This window comes from Bufo bufo, chromosome 3 (genome assembly GCF_905171765.1).
Source record: "Bufo bufo chromosome 3, aBufBuf1.1, whole genome shotgun sequence".
Lineage (NCBI taxonomy): Eukaryota > Metazoa > Chordata > Amphibia > Anura > Bufonidae > Bufo > Bufo bufo.
In genome coordinates, this window is record NC_053391.1 from 631909229 (window position 1) to 631936055 (window position 26827).

Sequence of the window (26827 nt, forward strand, 5' to 3'; positions counted from 1 at the left end):
GGGTATTATGAAAAAAGATAAACCTAGATGTGACCTTGCAAAAAAAGGCACAAGTGAAAGCGGGTAAGCCATGGACAAAATATAGCCCTCTCCACCAAACGTTTCATCCCTGGTTAACTATAATGCATTGCAAGGATGGGAGCTTTGTTGCCTACTTAAAAACAAGCATGTTGACACTTTTTACTAAAATAAGTATATCATGGCTTTTGAATATTTCAACTGTATAACTAATCCCCATATGCATATGACTTTTTGATCGCTTGGTATTACACTTTTTGTGATGCAAGGTGACAAAAAAAAAAATAGCCTTTTTACACTTTTTTTACGGTGTTCACCTGAGGGGTTAGTTCATGTGATTTTTTTATACAGCAGGTTCTTACGGACGCTGCGATACCTAATATGTATACTTTTAGTTAATTAAGTTTTACACAAGAACAGCATTTTTTAAACCAAAAAAAATCCATTTTTTTTGTAGTTTTTGGGCTATTGCCTTAGGTAGGGTCTCATTTTTTACGGGATGAGGTGATGGTTTGATTGGTACAATTCTGAGGGGGATACGGCTTTTTGATCTCTTGGTGTTCCACTTTTTGTGATGTAAGGCGACAAAAAAAAAAAAAATGGTTGTTTTAGCACAGTTTTTATTCTATATTTTCTACGGCGTTCAGGTAAGGGGGTGGATCATGTGATATTGTTATAGAGCAGGTCCTTATGGATGCGGCAATACCAAATATGTCTTTCTTTTTTTCACAATTTTATGTTTTATTTTGGGAATTTTTTATATTTTCTTTGCTTGAAACTTTTTTTATTATGAAAAACATTTTATTTTTACTTTTTATTTTTGTCCCACTATGGGACTTCAACTTCTGGGGTCTGATCCCCACTGCAATGCATTACAATACAACCTGTATTGTAATGCATTGTCTGTCAGCTTTTATCTAATTGTACTAACCCAGAGAATGAAGGGCCGCAAACAAAACGCTGTGGGAACAAAACCCTTAAAATGGTGTAGGAATTGCGTTTTTTCCCCCCAATTCCACCCCATTTGGAATTTACAGCTTCCCACTACATTTTATGCCATAATGAATGGTGGCATTAGAAAGTACAACTTGTCCCGCAAAAAATAAGCCCTTATACAGCTATGTGAACGGAAACAAAGTTATTGCTCAAAGAAGATGGGGAAGAAAAATTAAAACGCAAAAACAAAAAAAAAACTCCAGTATCCTAAGGGTAAAACTGTACAGTAGCAGAGGAAACGGTTGTAAGGTTGCACTTACAACACTTTATCCTTACCTCTGCTGGTAGCTATGGCCACAGGCCTGGCACTCAAATTGCCACATAAACGAATGGGTGAAAAGTATCTCAGTCTGGGGGTCCAGTTTAAGAAGCAAAGGAAATGCAAAGACCGGGCTCTCTTTCTTACCTGTTGGGGAAATAAAAACAGTTGGCGTTAGGCCCTTTCACACAGGTGAGTTTTCCGCACGGGTGCAACGCGTGAGGTGAACGCATTGCACCTGCACTGAATCCAGACCCATTCACTTCAATGGGGCTTGTGCAGATGAGCGGTGATTTTCACGCATTACTTGTGCGTTGCGGAATATAGAACATACTGTGATTTTCACGCATTTTTCACGCAACGCAGGCCCCATAGAAATGAATGGGGCTGCGTGAAAATCGCAAGCATGTGAGGATGCAGTGCGATTTTCATGCATAGTTGCTAGGAGATTATAGGGATGAGCAACTCTGGACCCCAGTAAAGTAAATTTATTGTATTATTTTCCCTCATAACATGGTTATAAGGGAAAATAATAGCATTCTTAATACAGAATGCTTAGTAAAATAGTGATAAAGGGGTTAAAAAAATTTTTTTACTCCCCTCATCCTGTTGTTCGGGCAGCTGGCATAGTCGTCTTTCTTCTTCTTTCAGGACCTGCAAAAGGACCTTTGATGACGTAATTGCGCTCACCATGTGGTGAGCGCAACTACATCAAAAGGTCCTTTTGCAGGTCCTGAAAGAAGAAGAAAGAAGACGATGCCGGCTGCGCGAACAACAGGATGAGGAGAGTTAATTTTTTTTTATTTTTTAACCCCTCAAGCCACATTTTAGTAAGCATTCTGTATTAAGAATGCTATTTTCCCTTATAACCATGTTATAATGGAAAATAATAAAATCTACAGAACACCAAACCCAAAACTTCTGTGAAGTCCGGGTTCGGGTCTGGGTACCACATTCAGTTTTTTATCACGCGCGTGCAAAACGCATTGCAGCCGCGCGATAAAAACTGAACGCAATCGCAGTCAAAACTGACTGAAATTGCGTGCGCACTCACGCGGGTTTCCCGCAATGCACACGCGACGCATCCGGAGAAAATCCGGGACGCCCGTGTGAAAGATGCCTTAGACTTTATATAATGTACACTATTCAGCACCAGAAGAAGCACAATCAAGTAGGGGCCTTACTGGAATGGTCACTCAGGTTTGCGCACATCTGACGGCACCTTTAGATAACCTACTTTTCGATCTGTATGTTGCGGTTGTCTACTCTATATAGACAAACATTGAAAAGCTATACCTATGCACATAATTCTTAAATTCAAACTGTTGAATTAAAGTGGTTCCAGAATGAATTAGTAGAAACAGGGATCTGCGGAAGAGGCTATGAAGACAGATCGGGTTACAGGGAGTTTAACAAGTATTTGCGCTCTGGATGGAGCCTCAGTAACAGCTACCCGATACTCCCAGGTATTCCTATGTGCATTTTATTAGGTATATCCTAGATTAAGATCAGTGCAGAATCCTTTTAATCTGCAACAATCTCAAAGCCTGAACTGTCTCAATTGTGTACATAATCGGATTGACGCATGCTTGAGCTGAAACGCCTTCAATAGGATGCAAGCACTTGGGTAGCACACTCCTGTCTCTGTACTGCATAATGGTATAATGCAGCAGCTAGTAAAAATACAGAAAGCATGGAGGTAGATTTTAAAGGGGTTGTTCAGCCAGTAGATATTGATGACCTATCCCGAGGATAGATCAATCTCTGATCGGTGGGGGTCCGACTCGCAGCACCCACGCCGAACCGCTGCACTGCTTCCTCCCCAAGATTACATTGTGTGTCGTAATTACACTGCGCCACCGCTGCAAGCGAGTAAATCGCGTGTCACAATCAAGTGAATGGAACAAGCACTTGTAATTAAACTGCACCACAAGCGCCACCTCCTCTTCAAATAGCTGATAGTCGGGGTGCCAGGAATGAGACCCCCACCGACTAGATAATGATTACCTATCCTGAAGATAGGTCAACAATATGTGCTGGATGCACAACCCCTTTAAGATCTAAAAACGGCATCAACAACAAAAGAAGCCATACTTTCGTACAGTAGAACAAAAACCCTCCCTATAAAATCTTCAGAAGAGATAGTTACATATTATATAAAAGAGCTTAGTGTAACCTAGTCAAATGCCTAAAATGATAGTTCCCAATACTAGTACTACAGTCTCCCAGCACCCTATGTTCGGATCTACATTTTATCATCTGGAATGGCTTTGTTATGACAAGTACTCAGACTTCAGTGCAAGAATGGTCGCTTATCGGCTGAGAATTTCCCTCAGGAAGGCTTATTTTACACGCTAGAGTCAGTTCATATGCGTACCTTGCGGCTGTTATTCTGCTTACACTAGAACGCAGTCCGTTTTGTCCAAAAACGTTAAGTCACTTCTCAGACACCTGCAATGAAGGGGTGCCACCTAATTAAAAATAAACTGCACATGAAAGTTTTAATTCATGGTGACAGATGGGCTCCTACCACTGAACGGGTTAAAATTCTACCTCTGCTGTCAGAAATTATACATTTTTTTAAAAAATATCCTTGCTTACGCTGCATTGGTCATGGTGGATGGGCTTAGTCTGAGAAGGCAGGTAACCACAATATAATAGTGAAGTATTTGTATACTACATGTTACCACGGGGAAACAAAGGGGTTTTTGCACGACCAACTCTTATCCCCTAAGCACAGCATAGGGGGATAAGAGGCCTTGAGGAAAAAGTTGGTGGTGCATGCATGACCATCACCCTATTCAGGCCCATAGAAGAGAATAAAGCAGTGGTCATGCTCTATTCTCAAGGGATCTCCGTTTTTGTGATAATTTGGAGTTCCAGCAGATGGACCCCTGCAATTAGACACTTACCCCTATCCTGCATGGTTAATGGAAAAACCCCTTTAAGTCGTCTTACTTTGCAACCCAACGTCTAGATAAAGGCTTTGGAAAAGTCCACTAGAAGCTACAGGCAAGTGAGCCTTGGTCTCATCCTTCCAGTGCTAGTGCACGTGAAACCATTCTGCTGCAGCAGGAGCCTCGTTACGGCTCTTACTTGCTCTCCTTACTAAAGGTGGAAGGGACCTGGATGAAATGTCACACCGCTGACTGCCCAAAATACCGCACAGTACTACTGTCTTTGTATGGAAGTTAGGTGGTGGAGCTGAGGACATTCTCACCTACGTAGTCCCACTGGAACCACACAATTTAGAAGCATTGTGCTTTTATTGACCCGAGGAGGGTAGCAATGGGTTATAATATCCTAACTCTTCATTTCAATGGTCAGCCTAGAAGCCCAGCACTAGCCTTCATTAAAGGGGTCATCAAGCATCTTTACCGTCTACCCTAAGCTGACCGCATCAATATCAGATTGCACCCTCACCATTCAGCTATTCCGATGTTGCTCCGTTGCCAGCACTATAGTGCAGTATACGGAGCTGATAACTGCTGTGCTGCACCCACTGAAGTGAGAGGAAGAAGTGCTGTGGTTATCAGCTACATCCACTACACAATGGAACACACTGCGCACTTCTGGCACAACTGATTAGCAAGGCTGCAGGGTGTCAGACTTTTGGTGTTCCGATATTGATGGCCTACTCTGTGGACAAACCCTTTAAATCTATTAAGGTTTCCAGTGGCTATGTCGGGGTAAGGTTTTCAGAGGCTGTGTCTGTGATGGATCCAATTAAAAAGTTTTGGTAATTCACTACTTTACAAGCCCGCTGGGGCTTGAGTGTTAATAAATGGATTTAGTGCCTACCAGCTTAATTCTCTTTTAAAGCCGTCAAGGATTAGAAAAACATGACTGTTTTCCCACAAAAACAGCACCGCACCAGTCCACAGGTTTATGTGGTATTGCAGCTGAGCCCCATTCACTTCAAGGTCGTTGAACATAAACCTACATACCATCTGAGGACAAGTGCAGCGCTGTTTCTGATGTAAAACAGTCACGTTTTTTCTAATCCTGGAAAACCCCCTACAGTCAGAGTGATATGTATTGTGACCAGTCCACATAAGGCTTATACGTGTGCGAGTACATTACAGATCTATGAAGTCTACTCTGGAGTCCTACATACCCAATTTGCATTTCAGAAGTGGTTTCAGTTTTTGAAAGATTTTCTTTCTGACCTCGTTCAGACACTTCTCATGCTTCGGTCGCTTGTTCCCTGTGAAAAGAGTGAGGAAACTAAATCAGATGCTGACCTACGGTCACAACTATAAAAAGACACCACCAGGAGACGGCCATTTGCAACAACCAGCTGATAGAGCAAAAAGACACAAACCTCGCCGATCCTCATTGGTGCACCATCGCATCTAGATCTTTGTGTTCCAATGATCTGTGTGCGCTCTGGCCTTTAGATATGGACATAAGGACTTCTGTATTTGAGATTGAGCAGAGGATCTTAAAACTGGAATTAAACTGATCCGGTGCATTTAATACAGCCGGATGGCTCAGTTTTGGACGGATCTGGTTGTATTAAAACAAAACTGAACAAACCGGATCCAGCATGAAAATCATTGCAAGTCAATGGGTGCTGGATCCAGTTTTTTCGTAACAAAAAAATAATAATCTGTCACCATTGGTTTTCATACTGGATCTCTTTGTTCCGTTTCGCAAACTGGACACAAAACTGCAGCTTACAGTTTTGTGGCCGGCCCCAAAACAGGAAAAAAAAAAATAGAACGGGTGCATGATTAGGCATCCTAATCAGTTTTGTCCCTATTGACAATGAATGGGGACGAAACTGAACCATTTAATTCCAGTTTTGAGATCCTCTGTCGGACACATTGTACATTGACATCCTGAGGCCCATTGTTGTGCCATTGAACCATGACCATCACCTCATGTTGCAGCATAATAATGCACGGCCCCATATTGCAAGGATCTGTACACAATTCCTGGAAGCCCAAAACATCCCAGTTCTTGCATGGCCAGCATACTCACCGGACATGTCACCCATTGAGCATGTTTGGGATGCTCTGGATCTGCAACTTCGCACAGCTATTGAAGAGGAGTGGACCAACATTCCACAGGCCACAATCAACAACCTGATCAACTCTATGCAACAGAGATGTGTTACACTACGTGAGGCAAATGGTGGCCACACCAGATACTGACTGGTTTCCCCCCCCCAGTCACCTTTTATTGTGGTCAGTCTAAGGCACGCCTGTGTAATATTCATGCTGTCTAATCAGCACCTTGATATACCACACCTGTGAGGTGGGATGGATTATCTCGGCAAAGGAGAAGTGCTCACTAACACAGATTTAGACAGATTTGTGAACAATATTTGAGAGTAATGGGTCTTTTGTGTATGTAGAAAATGTTTCAGATCTTTGAGTTCAGCTCATGCAAAATGGGAGCAAAACTGAAAGTGTTGTGTTTATATTTTTGCTCAGTGTATATTGAGGTTTAATTTGCTGTTAAAGGGGTTGTCCGAGTTATGAAAAAAATATATATAGCACTGTAAATCTGATGGGCAGCAATATATAACTAAGCTAAGCAAGTGTTAGGCAAAATAAAAATATATTTCCTCATTTCCCTGGTTCTCTACTGGCCCTTTGTATACCTGCAATAACAATCTCTGAGGTTTTTCTAATATATATTTGTGCCCCTCCCCCTGCTCTGCAAAGGGAGTGAATAATAGTGCTGCCCTGAGTGACATGTCTGACTGCTGGGAGACTTAGCTGTATGTGTAGGACTACAAGTTCCAGCTGTACAATGACACTGCTGATACACACAGGGTCTTCTCCCTACCTGTTCTTATGCAATGCTCTGCAGAACTCCTCAAGTCTGTCACCTCCTGTGCCCAGCATTTGTCTCCTCACTGCCTGCAGCTACTCGGTAAAGCCTTCAGCCCCGAGTCTGTGCTGCTGAAAGTGAATCCAGGGAGAGCACAGACAGCAGCAGACTGCAGTGCGGGGGTGGGGGGGGGGGGCATGGCCAGCACAGATACATATTTGCTCTCAGCCTTGTGCAGAAATCATTATCAGAGCAGGGAGAGAAGCTGGCATCACAGGTCATGTGACCCTCAGTGAGATCTGAGAAAGCAGCAACTGGAGATAAAGTGAATTGTAAAGTCCTTACATTTGCCTAGTTAGAAACATACAAATCACAAAAAAAAAAAAAAAAAAAACACTCAGACAACCCCTTTAAACCTTGCTGTGTTGCAAGAAAAAAATTGATTCACAAAAAAAATCTACCAAAAGAATGAAATTTCACCTCCATTTTCCTTTAATTCTTGTGGAACACCTCAAGGGTTAACAAAGTTTGTAACATCAGTTTTGAATAATTTGGAGGGGTGTAGTTTCTAAAATGGGGTCATGTACGGGTGGTTTCCATTATGTAAGCCCATCAAAATCACTTTATAACTGAAAAAGTGATTTTGATGGGCTTACATGAATGGAGGGCGGCTGCGCATTGTGCCCTCCATTCATTTCACCGCTCCTTTCTCATTGTAGGTGCGGGTCCCAGCGGTGGGACCCGCACCTATCAGACAATGGGGGCATATCCTAGCGATATGCCCCCATTGTCTGAGATGGGAAAACCCCTTTAAGTAAAAAATAAAATAAAAAAACACCCACCTGCTCTCTGTTTCTTGAGACTCTTTATATACATTGCTGTGGCTTCTCCATAGCTTTTAAAGAGATTGTGAATGATTGACTCCTTCCTAAGGTGACGACGACCCTCCTCAAAAAAACGGATGAGAGTCTCTGACTGGACCAAAGCAGACAAGATGCAATCTAACCAGCATAAGGAATGCTTGTTCTTCCACTGTAGACGTTTTTCTGTAACTTTTAACTTTTTTCTTGCAGGTGCTTTAACATCTTCAGCTGGATCCTCATCTTTTGTTTCCAAGGCTTCATGGCTCTCATCAGCCAGTCCGTCACTGTTTAATGAGGTTTCTAAAGTATTCGACAATTTGCTGTCATCTTGAACACTGTCGTTCAATATTTCCGTCACTTCAGTTTCCATGACGTCATCACTCTCTTTGACCTGTTGATTCTGCCACACATCTTGTTTGGTTATTTCCATGTCTGAATGAGGAGTCATGGACTCTGTGGCCTCACATGCAGGACTAGGGTCCGCCAATAAAGGCTCTTCCATGCGGTGTTCAGGCTGAATGTCCAGTAACAAGTCAGGTAAAGTTGTGTTTTCATAAAACATTTTCTTCTGCTTGGATAACGGGGATTCACACTCTACAGGTGGGGCAGACACCGGCTTTTGCGCGGTAGCAACTGTATTACTATCCTTTTCAATATCTGACGCTGCTGACACTTCCTCACAGTCTGCAAGAGCCATTGCCTCAAATGAGGAACTGTCAACTTCAGATACAGAATCTTTATTTGGCGTCGGCGTATTCTGCAATGTCCGAGATGGTATATTCCTTCCACAATGACACTTCAAGCAGTCCTGAAGCAAGATCTGAGGACCTGGCAGATACATTTTGTTCAGAGATTTGTCATTACCATCACCGTTCACGATAGCAGTTGAAGAGCTATGAGGTACTGTTATCGCTGCAGCATCAGAACAGGCCTGGTCTTTTACAGAAGAAGCTGAAATTGTAGGGTCGTCACAAGCGCTCTTCCGCAAGTTCTGAGATGGTATAATCAATCCACAATGACACTTCAAACAGTCTTGTAACACAACTTGCGGACCTGGCAATGACGTCTTGTTTATAGGTTTGCCATCTCTTGGCGTATTACAGTCATCGCTCATAGAAGCGGAAATGTCATTGGGTTCACATACACTCTTCAAGGTACCGTCATCTAAATGATGAACAGGTTGATTACCCACTAGTGTGTCAGCCGGAGAAGCCATGTCGTTTTCCTGACAGACACGAGCTGTGTCACATTCCTCAGACATCTGGTCACCTGCTAAGGATATTGCTGAAGCATCAGCAAAGGTCTGGTCTTCTACAGGTGGCAATGAACTAGTAGGACTGTCACAATTGTTCAAAATGCTCTCTTCCACTTGCCTCTCAGACTGAAGGTCTTGTAAAGAATTTGAAGGATTGTGTTCTTCAGAATTCATATTCTGACAGTTCTGCACCAGTTCTTGTAGCAATGATGAATTAGGAATGGGTGTTGATGGACCGTCTGCACTTACCACAGACCCATTTGGAACAGGAGATGGTAAATCCAAAGGAAAGTCCAAATTACCTTTGGACATACTCTCCGGCTGACATTCCTTTAACTCACACGGTGGCAAGGTAGACTGACCTTCACTGTCCTCTGCCACTACACATGATGGAGAAGACAATGGTTTACATGAATCTGCTAGACACTCTTGTAGCTCGCCTTCTAAGGATTGAGAAGTCGCTGTCACATCACGAGATTCCTGCATTAATTGAAGAGATTCTGATAAGTTCTCTTGTACAGCAACCTCTGGACATGTTGGAGGAGATATGTCCTGCAAGGAGCTCAAATTCATTTGCTGTTCAGTTTCTTCCTGTTGCAATTCGGAGGTGACTGTATTTGCACTTATTTCTAGTTGACAGTCTGGAATTAAAAGAGAAGCCTCGTTATTACACAAAGGAGCATCTACATTTCCATCTGTCAAATCATCCGTGTTCTCCATTTGTTCTTTGGGAGGTTCCACCAAACAAACGTTATCCTTGATAAATTCACAAGACTGTTGTAACCTACATTCTTTTCGGTATCTAGTCATTTCGGTATCTGAACTTTGCTTCACCTCTTCCTGCACCTTACCCATGCTGTGGTCCGTCTCTGGGTAGAGGGGGAGAAGAGAGTCGTCATTTAAAGTGTTCATTACTTCGAGACCTATATTCTGTAATGCTTCCTGGTGGTCATCCTGTACTGCTGGCGATCCATCAGGTTCAGAAGGTGCAAAATCACAAGACTGTTGTAACCTACATTCCTGATCTGATACATTATCAATATTACTCTGGGGGAGGAAGGTGTCCTTAGAGGAATTTTCATTTACTTGACTCTCTTCCTGACAGTTTTGCAACAAAGGTGTATGTGGCGAGACACATGAGGGCATATAGTCTGAGCTGAATGCCGGGCCATTCAAATTACCCTCTTCACTTAAAGATTTAGTCATTTCGGTATCTGAACTTTGCTTTACCTCTTCCTGCACCTTACCCATGCTGTGATCAGTCTCTGGGTGGAGGGGGAGAAAAGAGCCATTATTTAAAGGGTCCATTACTTCGAGACCTCTACTCTGCAATACTTTCTGGTGGTCATCCTGTACTGCTGGCGATCCATCAGGTTCAGAAAGTGCATATCTACTCGGAGATCCCATGGGCAGAATTGAAAAGCTAGACCTGTTCCATACAGCAGAACTACTGAAAGAGTTTGACATCCCTGAGACATTTTGCATCTTAGAATCTGTGCATTCCTTAAGACCAGGTTGTGAACTTGTTTCATTTTCCAGTGCTGGAAAACCAAGCACAAATGTACATGGATCAGCTTGACCAGTATGAGAATCACCGACGACTGGTAGATCAATTTTCAGTCTCTTCTGAAATGGAAGTGGAGTTGGCGACAGGTTGGAGAGGTCACGCTTTTTCTGTTTATTCGGGCTGATATTCTTAAGGTCAGCAGTGTTTGTAATTATGTTATCCAAGGGAGTATATCCCAATGGATAAATACACTATAGGAAAAAAAAACAAAAAAAAAAACAGTAAGTTGAAAACATTTGTTAAATGCAAAAGCGGTAATTCCTACAAAAAAATTAAATAAAATCTAAAACATGGAAGACATACCTGTGGGTTGGTACAAAGAAATATTGACTGAGTAAAATTGATGCGGTACGTCTTGAGTGCTTGTGTTTGGCCCTTGGTCTTGCACACTGGGCACCATCCATCATGGGGAGCGTTGATGCTATGAGGATTCTAGAGTAAAGAATGCATAAGCTTCAGCATTAATTTCGAGATGACACTAAAAACACTCCTTACATTCTAATAACATGATTTCAACTGATGATACATGAGAAAAACCTTACGCAACCCAAGTGTTACGGAGACCATGGAAGAGGAGATCTATGAACAATGGTGCAAAGAAGCAGAGGAAAAGTTGGCCACAAGAGCCAGACTGCAATTTTCATTTTTCAAAAATCAACACCCTGCACCAACACCGAACAGCTGTTTAAGGCTACTTTCACACCTGCGTTAGGTGCGGATCCGTCTGGTATCTGCCGTCCTGGCTTACATTGAAAGTTAATGGGGGACGGATCCGTTTTCAATTGCACCATGTTGCGTCAGTGAAAACGGATCCGTCCCCATTGACTTACATTGTAAGTCAGGACGGATCCGTTTGGCTCCGCATCCAGAGCAAGAAGCGTTTTGGTGTCCGCAACCAGAGCGGAATGGAGGCGGAACGGAGCCAAACCGATGCATTCTGAACAGATCCTTATCCATTCAGAATGCATTGGGGCTGAACTGACCCGTTTTGAACCGTTTGTGAGAGCCCTGAAATGGATCTCACAAACAGAATTCAAAACGCCAGTGTGAAAGTAGCCTAAAGAGGAGGCAGCACTCCATGCGAGCGCTGCTTCATCTTCATTACACTGCCATCATCTCGGAGGTGCAGTGTAATTGCAAGCACTCGCTCCATTTACTTGAATGGAGCTGACACTTGTAAATACACTATGCAGAGCTTGCATGGAGCACCATCTCCTCTTCAAACAGCCAACTGACGGGAGTGCTGGGTGTTGGACCCCCCACCGATCAGATATTGATGACCTATCTTCAGCCTGCACAATAACTTTAAAAATGAATCTCCTGAGAGATGCAGGTTCTTGATGAACTACAGCCCACCCACTGAAAGGGAAGTCTTCCAGATATGAGAGATTTCAATTTGTGAGACAATCCTTCAGGAAATACATTTTGGTGAAGTTAATAATACACAACAATGGTCACTGTATTAAAATGACACAATTTGCACATTAAAAACGCACAGGATCATACAAAAATACCGCCGCTAAATGTACTGTTTGCTTTGTCCTTATCTTTCGCCTTTTTTCTTAAAGATTTCCGTGGATAAGAGAACAAAAAGAACATTAAAACATGAGCGCAGAAGAAAAAAAAAAAAAAAGTTTCACTGACTTTTCCCAAGTACCCCACCATGTGAAGTGAGGGCTTATCTAAAATTGACCCTTGTCCAACCAATGACACTGTAGATCCTGGAGTCTTGGAAGCCATTGTGGTGACCCATTGGCTAATTTTTGTCATAGCACATGTGACCTTGCCAGCACCGTGTAGGACATGTCAGAGAACCCTGAAAGACAAGCGAGTGGAACAAGTTATTGACATAATCTAATGAAGTTTTCATAAAAAAAAAAAAAAAAACTCATACAATGGGCAAGATACCTGGTCAGGAAGAAGGATATTATAGCCGTGTCTAAATCCTTAGATCTCCCACCCCCCCAAAAACATTGATAGTCTGTGGTCATGCAAGCTGAGATGCGTACTGCGGGATTCTACCTGCTGCCTATGAAGAGGACGTCCCGCTCTTTACCTTGCCGGATATTACAAAGACCAATAAAACAAATATATGGGGATGAATATCAGCAAAGCCTGGCTAATTCATTTCAATAAAATTACTTAAAGGGGTTGTCCATTTTCTACTACTGTTTACCAATGTGTATGTAAGATGCTTACATGGCACTTACAAATATAATCTTTGTTGATATTCTGCACATATTTCATAAAGGTATGCCCCCTAGTTTGCAAAGTCTTTTGTGCTGTCTGCATAGAGGTCCTGTCCATAAAAATGGCTGCTGATGGAGGGTCAAGGGACCAGACAAATAATCTCAGTGTTATGTCTCCATTGAAGTACACTGCTCCTGCACAGTTGGAGGTTTAGTGCAGATGCAGTGTGTTACAATGGAGTTGACTGGGTGATGTCTGGTCCCATGACCCTCCATCAGCGGCCATCTAATGGACAGGACCTCTATGCAGACAGCACAAAAGATCTGTATGACTTATGAAATGTAGCAAAAAGCAAAAAATATCGACACACAGGCTACATAAGTAAGTGCCATATAGAAACTTATATACACATTGGTCACAAGTAGCCAGAAAGTGGACAACCCCTTTAAGCCCAGCACTGATGGGACGTAGCTGCTAAATTTTTGCACAGTTAATGCAAGTAATATAAGATTTACAATAATGACCGAGGAACTTTAGAAGAAAATTCAACATAAAAACTGAATCTAATATAAAGTTTCAAAATTGTTGGACAGGACAGTGGATTATGGGATGCTAAGATGGGTACTCTCATCAGACATTTATGGCATAGCCATATCCTGCAAGTCGAGCTTGTACATATGCCAAGGGCTCACGCACACACAACAGTTTACAAACCAGGGACCCACAAAATACGGATGCGGTCCATGTGCATGTCACATTTTGTTGTGGATCCATTGACTTCAATGGGTCCACACTAGGGATCGACCGATATTGATTTTTTAGGGCCGATACCGATAATTTGTGAACTTTCAGGCCGATAGCCGATAATTTATACCGATATTCTGGGAATTTTCATTTTTGAGAAGAAAAAAAAATTCCTACACAAATCTGCTGAAAATTAATATGTTTATTGTTAATGTGTATTTTTTTTTGTTTATTGTTAATGTGTATTTTTTTTTTTTATAAATCTTTTTCATTTATACTTAATATTTTTGTGGTTTTTTTTTACTAACTTTTAACCCCCTTAGGGACTAGAACCCTTGTCCTATTCCCCCTGATAGATCTCTATCAGGGTAATTAGCAGCTCACACTGTCCCTGCTGCTCTGTGCATAGTGCACACAGCAGCATGGAGCTTACCATGGCAGCCAGGGCTTCAATAGCGTCCTGGCTGCCATGGTAACCGATCGGAGCCCCAGGCTTACACAGCTGGGGCTCCGATCAGAGGAGCAGGGGAGAGGGGATCCTGTGGCCACTGCCACCAATGATTAATACTGGGTGGGGGTGGGGGCGCACTGCGCCACCAATGTTTTTAGTATTGGCCGGGATTGGGATGGGGGGCGCACTGCGCCACCAATGATTAATACTGGGGGGCTTGGGGGGGCGCACTGCGCCACCAATGAAGATAAGTCTATCGATCATTCATATACAGGAGGCGGGAGCTGGCTGCAGAATCACATAGCCGGCTCCCAACCTCTATCAGCGGTAGCTGCGATCCGCGGCACCTGAGGAGTTAACTACCGCGGACCGCAGCTATTGCTCATAGAGGTCGGGAGCCGTCTATGTGATTCTGCAGCCAGCTCCCGCCTCCTGTATATATGAATGAATGAAAGGCTTATCTTCATTGGTGGCACAGCGGCCACAGCCCCTCCCCTCCTCTTATGTTCTATCCCCTCATTGGCGGCAGCGGCAGCAGCATCACAGGGGGAGGAGACACTGCTTCCTTCTCCCCTGTGCTGCGGAGGGAACACAGAGAGCGCTGTCAGCAGCGCGTTCTGTGTTCCCAAAACGTTATCGGTATATCGGCAAAATAGATGCCGATACCGATAACGTTCAAAATCCTCAATATCGGCCGATAATATCGGCCAAACCGATAATCGGTCGATCCCTAGTCCACACTTTGCGGACACGTCTAGTACACTGATGGAGTAAGCACGTGGATGATACAGTCATTCTCCACCTGAACGAGGGGCTGTGGCAGTGTACTCACGTCATCATGTGAATACACCATATAGCCCCTCGATCAGATTCAAACTGACCGTCAGAAATTACTATTATACAGTCAGTTCGGGTCACACACGGACAGATGGTGGTCATGTGTAGGAGCCCTGAGAAAAGTCATGAAAACCCCTTTAAGTCCTGGAATCTCACAGGACTGCCTGGACGCCTACAGCCAGTGCCGCTGCGGGCTGGTAACATTATACTGGACATTTCGCCAGCCTGAACTATTAATATGTGTGAAGGTTCAGGATAAAACAGCTGCAGCAGGCACAAGACGTAAGATCCACACTACTGCTAGTAGATAAGACTCACAGGAATGTTATAAGAACACGGGAACATTTTATTTCACAGGGGAAACTTCAGCCACAGATCCCACTGCAAATACACATTGGAGTTTTCTTATGTGTACAGTACATCTGCTGCGAGAACACGCTTTTATTGCCTCCTTCACTGGCTGGATTCATTTTTCCATCCCATTATACACTGCTCGTTTCCATGGTTACGACCACCCCACAATCTAGCAGCAGTGGCCGTGCTTGCACACTATAGAAGAAAGCACCAGCCTATGTGCGCTCCCACGTTCCCGGCTCATTTAACGCAGATCCACTTCTTTTGCGTACAGTTCAGTATGTCCGCAAAAAAACTGATAGCATTCCGCATTTTTGTGGACCCATAGACTTCTATGGGGCCACGTCCTGATTTTCCCTGACAAGTATAGGACACGTTTTATTTATTTTGTGGAGCCAAAGAACGGAAGAAAAGGGCACCATATAAGTGAATGAGTACGCATGTAATCCGCAAAAAATAAACGGATCCGCAGCATACGACCGTCTTAATGAGCCCCAAGTATGATTCCCACCACGGGTTTGGCCATGTTGGCGGAAGGGGGCTGCAGAAAAGGTTCCCAGGAGTGAATAAACCTATACAAGGCCATACACACAAACAGATTTGCAATTGGTTTAAGAGGTTGTCCGAGAGAACGTAAAATATCATGGACAAACCCTCCAATAGCCTAAAATAAAAAAAATATAGGATTACACTTACCGGTAATCGTTTTTCCTTGAGCCTATGACAGCACCCATGGATAGCATCCGCCCCCTTCCTCAGGACAGGAAACAGGAAGCACAGCTTCTTCAAAAGGGAGGTACAACCCCCAACATGCCAGCCCTATTCCAAGAACTAAGGAGACAAAAAACCAGACTACACCGCAACAAATCTACAACAGAACAAATGCTTATATCCGTGTGTATATAGAAGTATATGTAAACACACACGTACATCTCTATATATATAAATATATATATATTTTTTTTTTTTTTTTTTTTATTATTTTTTTTTTTTTTTTTTTAATTTATTTTCTTATTTGGGAGGGAATTAGGCGGGTGCTGTCATAGGCTCAAGGAAAAACGATTACCGGTAAGTGTAATCCTATATTTCCCCCCTCGCCTATGACAGCACCCATGGATATCTAGGCGAGATTATCTAGGGTGGGACAACTGCTTGGAGGACTTTATGCCCAAACCCTAAACCTTCCTGTGAAGGAAGCTGCAGTCTATAGTGCTTAAAGAAGGTATGAGAAGAGCTCCACGTAGCAGCTCTACAAATCTGGTCAATAGAAGCGGAAGCTCTTTCTGCCCAGGTTGTAGACACCGCTCTTGTTGAGTGTGCTCCAAACCCGGCAGGAGGAGGAACCCCTCTAGAGGAATATGCAAGATAAATGGCTTGCTTTATATATCTGGCAATGGACTGAGAGGAAGCAGGGGAGCCCTTCTTCTGTCCCTGAAAGGAAACCACCAGTTTAGAGGACGACCTCCAGTCCTGAGTGGCAGAAAGGTATTGAATTAGACACCTTCTAACATCAAGGCAGTGGAATTCCCTTTCCTTCTGATTCCTGGGTGAGGAACAGAAGGAAGGCAAAACTATATCTTGAGACCGGTGAAAGGATGATGAAACCTTTGGAAGGAAGGCAGGGTCAGGAGATAAAATAACCCTATCTTCTAAAATATTAAGGTATGGTCTCTCGATTGAGAAGGCCGATATCTCACTCACTCTTCTAGCTGAAGTAATGGCTAGCAAAAAAACTAATTTATAGGTTAGGATCTTCAATGAGATATCCTCAATAGGCTCAAAGGGATCCCTGGTTAAGGCAGACAAGACTAAATTTAGATCCCAGGGGGGAACACTAGACTTCTGGACGGGAGCAAGTTTAGAAATTGCAATTACAAATCTTTTAATCCAGGGGTGGTCTGCTAACTTATACTCAAAGAGAGCACTTAAGGCAGAGATATGAACCTTCAAAGTACTAGGCCTTAGTTTTTTATTCCAGCCCTCCTGGAGGAAGTTAAGGACTAGAGGTAATTCAGGGGGCTCCAAGACATTAACTGGCTTATCTGCAAATCTAAGGAAGGCCCTCCAAACCCTCAAATAGATTTTAGAAGTGACAGCTTTCCTACTGGACAAGAGGGTGTTTATCACTTCCCCAGAGAGACCCTTCATCTCTAGGATCCGCCTCTCAACAGCCAGGCTGTCAAGTGCAGGCTCTCTAATTCTGGATGAAGTATCGGCCCCTGCACTAGTAGCCCCGGGAAGACAGGAAGTACCCAGGGATCCGCTACTGACATCCTCCTTAGCCAGGAAAACCAGACCCTCCTGGGCCAAAAGGGGGCTATAGTAATTACTAGGGCCTTCTCCTCCCGAATCTTCCTCAGGACCCTTGGGAGTAGTTTTATAGGAGGGAAGGCGTACAGGAGGCCTACTCTCCATGATTGGGCCAATGCGTCCACTGCCGTGGGCCGCTCTGATGGGGACAGAGAGAAGAAACTTTTCACTTTTCTGTTTCCCCTTGTGGCAAAGAGATCTACCACCGGGAGACCCCAAAGAGCCACAATGTCGCTGAAGACCTGCTGATTCAGGGACCATTCCCCCTGTCGAACACAATGCCTGCTCAAAAAATCCGCCGTCACATTCTCCTTTCCCTTTAAGTGTACTGCTCTGATTGATGGAAGGAAAATCTCTGCTAACCCGAAAATCTCTTTGGAGAGGGACATTAGGTCTGGAGATCTGGTCCCCCCCTGACGATTGATATGAGCTACTGCCGTCATGTTGTCTGAGTAGACCAAAATATTTCTGCCTTTTAAGAGGTGGAGGCTCCTCTTCAAGGCCATGAGGATCGCTAGAAGCTCCTTGAAATTGTGAGATTTGGGAACTATCTCCTGATTCCACTGCCCCTGCAGAAGTAGAGAATCTGTGTGAGCTCCCCAACCCCAAGGGCTTGCATCTGTAGTCAGAGTAAGGGAATCCTTCCTTGACCAAGGGACTCCTTTTTGAAGGTTGGAAGGTACCGTCCACCATTCTAGATCGTTTAACGTTTGGGTTGAAAGGAAAAAGAGAGAATCCAAGGATTGGGGATCTTTGTCCCAAACCCCCAGGATCTGCAATTGAAGTGACCTCGAATGGAAGTGGGCCCATTCCACCCCCGGGATTGCGGCCGTCATTAGGCCTAGAACTGACATAGCCTCTCTTAAAGAGATGGAGTGGCGGGCTACCATGTCCTGAACCCTGGAGACTAGCAGAGAAATCTTCCGCGCTGGAAGAAAACATGTTTGCTTCTGGGAGTCGAGGAGTAGCCCCAGAAAGGTGCATATCTGGCTTGGCACAAGATTGGATTTCTGGAGATTTAACTCCCAACCCAACTTCACCAGCACCTCCCTGAACCAGGAAATCTGATTGATTAATTGATCTGGTTCTCGAGAGAGAAGGAGGAAATCGTCTAGATAGGGAATGACAATCAGGTCCTTCTCCCTCAGATGAGCCATCATCTCTGCTACGATCTTTGTGAAAAGCCTGGGTGCCTGAGACAACCCAAACGGCAGGGCCCGAAACTGTACATGAAGGAGTCTGTCCGGGAACTGAACTGCTACTCTTAGATACCTCTGGTGACTGGGATGGATTGGAACGTGGTAATAAGCGTCCCTGAGATCCAGGGTCGCCATGTAGCAGCCTGGAAATAAATTTGGGATTATGGAACTGATAGTCTCCATACGAAACCTCTCGTACACCAGGTATTTGTTGAGCAACCTCAGATTTATTATAGCACGGAAGGTGCCATTTGGCTTTTTTACAAGGAAAAGCGTTGAATAGTATCCCGTCTCCCTCTCTTGAGCTGGGACCTCCTGCAGGACCCTTTTCTTCAGTAAATCCGAAATCTCCAGACTTAATGCTTCTAGCTTCTCTGGGCTGGAGCGATAGTCCGTCAAAACGAATCTCTCTGGAGGAGTTCTTAGGAAGTTCAGGCAATAGCCCTCTGAAATGATTGAAAGAATCCAAGGGCTGTTCGAGATCTTCCGCCACTGCTCTGTGAAGAGGGAGAGGCGACCTCCAACCGGGGGTCTGGCGTCATTGTGGAGGTTTTTTAGAGGCCTCTCCTCCTGAAAAAAGAAACCCCTTGTTTCTTCTAGCCGCGTTACCAGATTGTCTAGGGGATTCTCTTCTCTTGAAGTTAAATCTGGATGCCTGAGAACGAAAGGGCTTCTTAGGGGGCTGCTGATACATAGAAGGGAAACCCTTCTTTCTGTCAGAAGCCTTTTCCAGCAGATCGTCCAACGTGGGCCCGAAGAGGAATTCTCCCTGACAGGGAATAGCACACAATTTCGCCTTTGAACCTGCATCTCCCTTCCAATCCTTTAACCAAATCGCCCTGCGGGCAGAATTTGAAAGAGCTGCGGCTCTCGCTGACAGCTTCAGGGAGTCCACTGAGGCATCTGCTAAAAAGTCCATGGCGCTATACAGAGTTGGAAATGACGAGAGCAATTGTTCCACGGGCGCTCCCATCCTTATTTGCTCTTCCATCTCTTTCATCCACACCTTCAAAGACCTAGCAACAGAAGTGGCGGCTATAGCGGGCCTGAATGAGCCAGCTGTTGCCTCCCAGTTCTTTTTTAAATAAACCTCGGCTCTTCTGTCCATTGGATCCTTCAGAGTACCCGAGTCTTCAAACTGGAGTGCTGCTTTCTTAGAGATTTTTGCTACCGGAGCATCTAGCTTCGGGGCTCTATCCCAGTCAGCTGAGGCTTTGTCTTCGAAGGGATACTTCCTTTTTAAGGCAGACGGCACAAAAAATTTTCTATCTGGCCTACTCCATTCACTCTTAATTACTGAAGTTATGTTTTCATGCAGATCAAAACACTTCAGCCTCCTAGGCCCTAAGCCCTCAAACATGGAATCTCTCATGGACTGGGGTTCTGCCTGATCGTCAAGCCCCATAGTTGCCCTGACAATCCCAACTAGGGAATTAATGTTCTCTGGAAGGAACAGAGGTCTCCCTGCCAGTTGCTCATCCTGAGAGTGATCCGAGGACGGAAGTTCTCCTTCCTCCTCTAATCCCGATAACAACTCCTGATCACTTGAAGCGGGATTAGAGACGGCAGTGGAAGTGCAAGGGCGATCTTCAAGTAGATTACTCAAGGACTTCTTCACTGATTCTTTAACCTCATCCTTGATAATCTTTTTTAGGCTTGACAAGAGAGAAGGGGCCTCATCCTCCAGCAATTTGCTTACGCAGACCTGGCAGGCAGGTTTACCCCAACCGGACGGTAGCTTTCCTTTGCAAATAGCACAGCCCCGTTCCTTGGACCTTGACCCCCTTTTCTCTTTGGAAGTCTAAACATATAAAATAAACAAAAGACTCCCATCAAGATCTGAAATGAATGAAAGAAAACAGGGCATTCACCCCTCTTACCCCCACCGGTACCAAGGAATCGTTGGTGGTTTCAGTGGGTTCTGCGCGCTGTGTGGGCTCCATTTTCTGCCACTGGCTTTCGTCTATGGAGGTCACTGCAGGCCAAAACACCAGCCTGTAGTGAGAGCTGGCTGGATTTGAACTTGCCGGGCGCGAACCGGCACCCTCCTCTTCCGGCCCAAGGCCACGCCTCCTCCCACTGCAGAATCCGGAGGCCAGGATCCGGCGCCAACTAATGACGTCAGCGCCGGCCTGACCTACCCGGAAGTGATGGCGTCGCGCTCCACGCGAACGCCAACCGCAGCCGAACATACAGCACGGCCGCAGCGGTTCGCCGCGCTGGGGACACACAGGGCGGCCCCGACGGGGGAGTGACCGGAACGAGGGGGAGTCCAGAGGTCCAGGCTTCAGCAGCGGCTTCCAAGGAAGGCTTACGCCGCTCGGGTAGGCCCTCCTCCCACGGGTAAAAAAAACCAAGGGGCTCCCGCAGCTCCGTCTCTTAATGCTGTGCATCCACCCTGTCCCTTAGGACAGGAAACAGAACTGGCATGTTGGGGGTTGTACCTCCCTTTTGAAGAAGCTGTGCTTCCTGTTTCCTGTCCTGAGGAAGGGGGCGGATGCTATCCATGGGTGCTGTCATAGGCGAGGGGGGAAATCTTGTTATACTCACCCATTTCTCCAGGACCACTCTCTGCGGTGATGTGGTCCTCCTGCAGCCTGTCCTCAGCATGAGCGAGTGATACAATAAACACACATAATAGTATACAAGACAGCGAGCATTCAGCAACTACCACCTGTTCCAGAGTGTTGGAGGGAAGTAGTTTTCCGTTTAGCGCAAAAATATTTATTGGTTATCCTGCCAGACACCACCTTTAACATTAATGAAAATGGGAAGAAAAAAAAATCAAACCTGTTCAATCCATCCCCTCCACTGCAGCGAACACCACAATCTAACAGTCTAAATTAGGTGCAAGTCCCGCAATGCGTGCGTCTGGAGTGAAAAATACTCCGTCCCCCCCCCCTTACTGGAGTCGCTTTTCACTCCTCTTTTACACCTGTTTTCAAGTGTGAAGGGGCAAAAGTTCTGGCCCTGACCCCCACCACTCCTAAGTGACAAAGGAAGCACAAAGGCACCTGTGCGACAAAATATTGTTCCATCAGCAACAGCGTTAGGCATCATGCACACGACCGTGCGGTCCACAAAAAACGGAAGCCGTCTGTGTTGCCTTCCGCAATTTGCGGAACGGAAGCGCCGGCAATATATATGCCTATTCTTGTTCGCAAAGCGCGGACAAGAATAGGACATGCTATATTTTTTTAGCGGGGCCGCGGAACGGAGCCACGGATGCGGACAGCACACGGAGTGCTGTCCGCATCTTTTTCGGCCCCGTTGAAGTGAATGGGTCCGCATCCGATCCGCCAAAACAGCGGCTCGGCTGTGGACCCAAACAACGGTCGTGTGCATGAAGCCTTAAATTATTGGTGGCTTTTAGTAAATGACCTCCAATTAATTAAAAAAACTTTTCTAGTGCTGCATGGATGGAGGCAGTCAGACCGCACTGGATATAATCCACCATGTACATCAGATGAGCAGGGACCGCTGAGTCCGCTCCATACACAGTAAGGCAACTATAGATTTGGCATCGCCATAGTCGAACTGACCCACAGAATAGGGCTGTCATTCTATACAAAACAGTGAACACCATTAAAGAAGCACAACCACAAAACTCTTTATTCTCTGACCTGTTAGAAAGGTAAATGATGTAATCTTTTCACCAGTGACTATTTGTGAGCTATCCCCTCCCTTCTGATCCTCAGCTATGTCATGTGACCAGCACTCTGATCTCCAACCCACACAGGACAGGAAGTCTGTTACGTTCCTATTCATTCCTATGAGACTGACATTAAGGCTCTCATAGGAATACATAGAGAAACTGGCTTCCTGTCCACACATAAGATGCTGTATTTAGAGATGAGCGAACTTGTGTTTTACAAGTTCGGGTTTGGGGTTCCGGTTTTCTTACCACGGGCCATAACGGAATTCTATGACAGAATGCATAACTGATTACCTTTAAGAGGCATTCCGTCATAATAGAAGTCTATGGGCCGCACAACGGATCCGTCTGGTTTCTCTCAGTCCTCTCCTGCATAACAAACCAGACGGATCCGTTGAGCGGCCCATAGACTTCTATTATGACGGAATGCCTCTTAAAGGGTATTCCGTTATGCATTCTGTCATATAATTCCGATATGGCCCGTGCTATCAGAATCCATAAGGAAATTTTAATAAAACTCGAAAGCCCGAACTCGCAAAACACAAGTTCGCTCATCCCTAGCCGTGTTATTTGGAAAGTCTGATTGCTACATAATAGAAACCACCCAAAAATGACCCCATTCTATAAACTACACCCCTCAAGGTATTCAAAACTGATTTTACAAACTTTGTTAACCCTTTAGGTGTTCCACAAAAATTTATGGAAAATAGAGATACAATTTCAAAATTTCACTTTTTTGGCAGATTTTCCATTTTAATAATTTTTTCCCGTTACAAAGCAAGGGTTAACAGCCAAACCAAACTCAATATTTATGGCCCTGATTCTGTAGTTTACAGAAACACCCCATATGTGGTCGTAAACTGCTGTACGGGCACACGGCAGGGCGCAGAAGGAAAGGAACGGCATATGGTTTTTGGAAGGCAGATTTTGCTGGACTGTTTTTTTTGGACACCATGTCCCATTTGAAGCCCCCCTGATGCACTCCTAGAGTAGAAACTCCATAAAAGTAGAAACTACGGGATAGGGTGGCAGTATTGTTGGTACTAGTTTAGGGTACATATGATTTTTGGTTGCTCTATATTACACTTTTTGTGAGGCAAGATAACAAGAAATAGCTGTTTTGGCACCGTTTTTATTTTTTTGCTATTTACAACATTCATCTGACAGGTTAGATCATGTGATATTTTTATAGACCAGGTTGTCACGGATGCGGCGATACCAAATATGTATACTTTTTATTTTATTTATGTAAGTTTTACACAATGATTTCATTTTTGAAACAAAAAAAAAATCATCATGTTTTAGTGTCTCCATATTCTGAGAGCCATAATTTTTTCAGTTTTTGGACGATTATCTTAGGTAGGGTCTCATTTTTTGCGGGATGAGATGACTGTTTGATTGGCACTATTTTGGGGTGCATATGACTTTTTGATCGCTTGCTATTACACTTTTTGTGATGTAAAGTGACAAAAAAATTGTTTATTTAGCACAGTTTTTATTTTTTATGGTGTTCATCTGAGGGGTTAGGTCATGTGATATTTTTATAGAGTCGGTCGATACGAACGCGGTGATACCAAATATGTATTCTTTATTTTTTTTATTTAAGTAAGTTTTACACAATAACCGCTTTTTTAAAACAAAAAAAATTATGTTTTAGTGTCTTCATATTCTGAGCCATAGTTTATTTTTTGGGCGATTGTCTCAGGTAGGTGCTCATTTTTTGCGGCATGAGGCGACTGTTAGATTGGTACTATTTTGGTGGGCAAACACCTTTTTGATCGCTTGAGGTTGTACTTTTTGTGATGTAAGGGGACAAAAAAATGATTTATTTAGCACAGTTTTTATTTTTTACGGTGTTCATCTGAGGGGTTAGGTCATGTGATATGTTTATAGAGCCGGTCAATACGGACGCGGCGATACCTAATATGTATACTTTTTTTTAAACTTTATTTGGGGAAAATGACGTTTTTGTTTATTTTTACTTGAAACTTTTATTTTTTGGGGGGCAAAACTTAATTTTTTGTCCCACTTTGGGACTTGAACTTTTGGGGGTCTAATCCTTTTCAATGCATTCCAATACTTCTGTACTGGAATGCATTGGCTGTATGAGTAATACTGTGTGTATTACTCATACAGCTTCCGGCCTGTGAGATCCAGGGGGCAGGATCTCACAGACTTGTCACCGGAAGGCAGCGCAGATGAGCAGGCACCTTGGCTAAATGCGCGGGGGGTCCTGTGACGGTGATTGCCGCAAACCGCAGGTCATTTCAGACCTGCGGTTTGAGGCTTTTACCTGGTGCGGTGGTGGTGCCATCGGGTCCCCCATGGAGCTGTGTCACGAGACCCCCCGCGCATTTAGCCGAGGTGCCTGCTCAATAATTTGAGCAGGCACCTTGTTCCGATCACCGCCCGCTGGGCGGCGGTGATCGGAACAACACATGACGTACCGGTACGTCATGGGTCCTTAAAGGGAACCTGTCATCAGGATTTTGGGTATAGAGCTGAGGACATGGGTTGCTAGCACATCCGCAATATCCAGTCCCCATAGCTCTGTGTGCTTTTATTGTGTGAAAAAACCGATTTGATACATATGCAAATTAAGGGGTTAAAGATAATACAACCGGATCCGTTCATAACGGATGCAGACAGTTGTATTATCAGTAACAGAAGTGTTTTTTTGCTGAGCCCTGCCGGATCCAGTAAAAACAATAGTGTGAAAGTAGCCTAACAGGTCAGAGAATAAAAAAAATTTGTGGGAGGGCTTCTTTAGGCAAAACTCCCAAAACACAATGGAAATTGTGCCTTTTCTCCCCAATTCTGTCAAAACAGAACAGTTTGACAGTTTTTTAGTACATTATATGGAACACTAAATGGCCCCCTTAGGGCGCACACTGCAGTTCTGACAAGCATTCAGGATGCAGTTTTTTATTGCAGCTAACTGAAATTAATTAACTAATTCCCACAATGCAGAACACCAGGGGTTAACGAGGCTGCTAAACAGAAAACTGCGTCCTGAATGCAGGTCAAAACTGCACTGTGTGCCGGCACCCTTACAGAAACAATCACTCATACAGCTATGTGCATCTGAAAACAACAATTGTGGCTCTTGGAAGGAACAAAAATGAAACAGTCGCTCCCCCCCCGAACCCCCCCACCCTTCATATATTATTGCGAAGTTGACAGTTCTAAAGAGCCTCTGGACCTGAATACTTTTGTAAATTGCATGTAATTAAAATGTATTAAAGCCACTGAGTTACTCAATGAAATTGATCTGTATGGCTCTAGTTCTAATTTCAGCCCCCTGTCCTGCTCACAGAGGTGGACGCACATGCTCAGTTCCATCCTTCACCTGCAGCAGACAGGACAGGGCAGCTACAAATAAATGGATGGGGAGAGCTCTGGATCCATGTGAGGCACAGTACAGGGCTGGGTCTCATGCACCCGTGTCTGATTTGTAATTATTTTTAATGTTATTCATCGAATAAACCCTTTAAAAGTCAAAATCGTTTAGAAACGACGCATTTTAATACAACGAATCCATTGCAGGCTTATAATGCTGTGCCATAGCACATCCATTCAGTGGTGGTCTCTTCCTGGGAAAGCTGGGTGACCACCAATAAGGACACACCTCGCACTCAGCTTTCCTGGCTTCTTCAACCATAGAATTGCCTACAAACAGCCACCATTATACAGGACAGCCACCGGATAATACCTGGTGCATTGTGGTCTCTACAATCTGCACGACGGTCTATGTGAGCGCTATCCGGTATGTGAGAGCAGTGTAGCTCGTCCCGCCCTCGCTATCCCCTGCTCACCTGTCTCTCCTCTCTAGAGGAATCCCCGGTACACGGCTCCGAACAAGCCGGCTACACGTGAAGACAAATACGTGAGTGCAACGTCCCCACTTTCCGCCGCCGGCGAAGTACGTCACGACGTCACTTCCGCTGTTTTCCCCCAACTTCCGGCGCAGGCTGATGACGGAAGTAAATGACACATGTGGACGTTTGTTCTTGTTTTGAACTGAAGAGACTAATAAAGATACATAAACGCGAGTGTTCAGAGACCAGGCCTGACTGTGTTATAGCAGAGCAGACTGTGGAAGACATACACATGAATTTCACATTTTATTTACTACCTACTTGTCTACAACAGGGATGCCCAACCTGCGACCCTCCAACTGTTGGAAAACTACAACTCCCAGCATGCCCCTGGTCTACAAGAGCCATATTCACATAGAGGCTCAAATATGGCCTTCTTTGCATGGGTTCCTAGAAGGATTAAAGCCAACCTATAACGAACCTCATGTCCACCTCACTCTAAGGTCCCTTTCACACGAGCGAGTTTT

The 26827-nt window shown here is 44.4% G+C and overlaps 1 protein-coding gene across 1 annotated transcript in view; it reads right to left on the bottom strand.

The window, feature by feature from the left end:
• The window catches only part of USPL1 (ubiquitin specific peptidase like 1), a 31924-nt gene extending 5446 nt beyond the window's left edge, over nucleotides 1-26478 (bottom strand). Inside the window, exons 1-6 of the mRNA XM_040422441.1 lie at nucleotides 26422-26478; nucleotides 26298-26348; nucleotides 11046-11174; nucleotides 7900-10933; nucleotides 5391-5480; nucleotides 1291-1420 (exon numbers count right to left, since the gene is read on the bottom strand). Of these exons, the coding sequence (XP_040278375.1) occupies nucleotides 1291-1420; nucleotides 5391-5480; nucleotides 7900-10933; nucleotides 11046-11174; nucleotides 26298-26348; nucleotides 26422-26478 (3491 nt within the window). The remainder of the gene's footprint in view (nucleotides 1-1290; nucleotides 1421-5390; nucleotides 5481-7899; nucleotides 10934-11045; nucleotides 11175-26297; nucleotides 26349-26421) is intronic.
• Nucleotides 26479-26827: the final 349 nt, after the last annotated feature.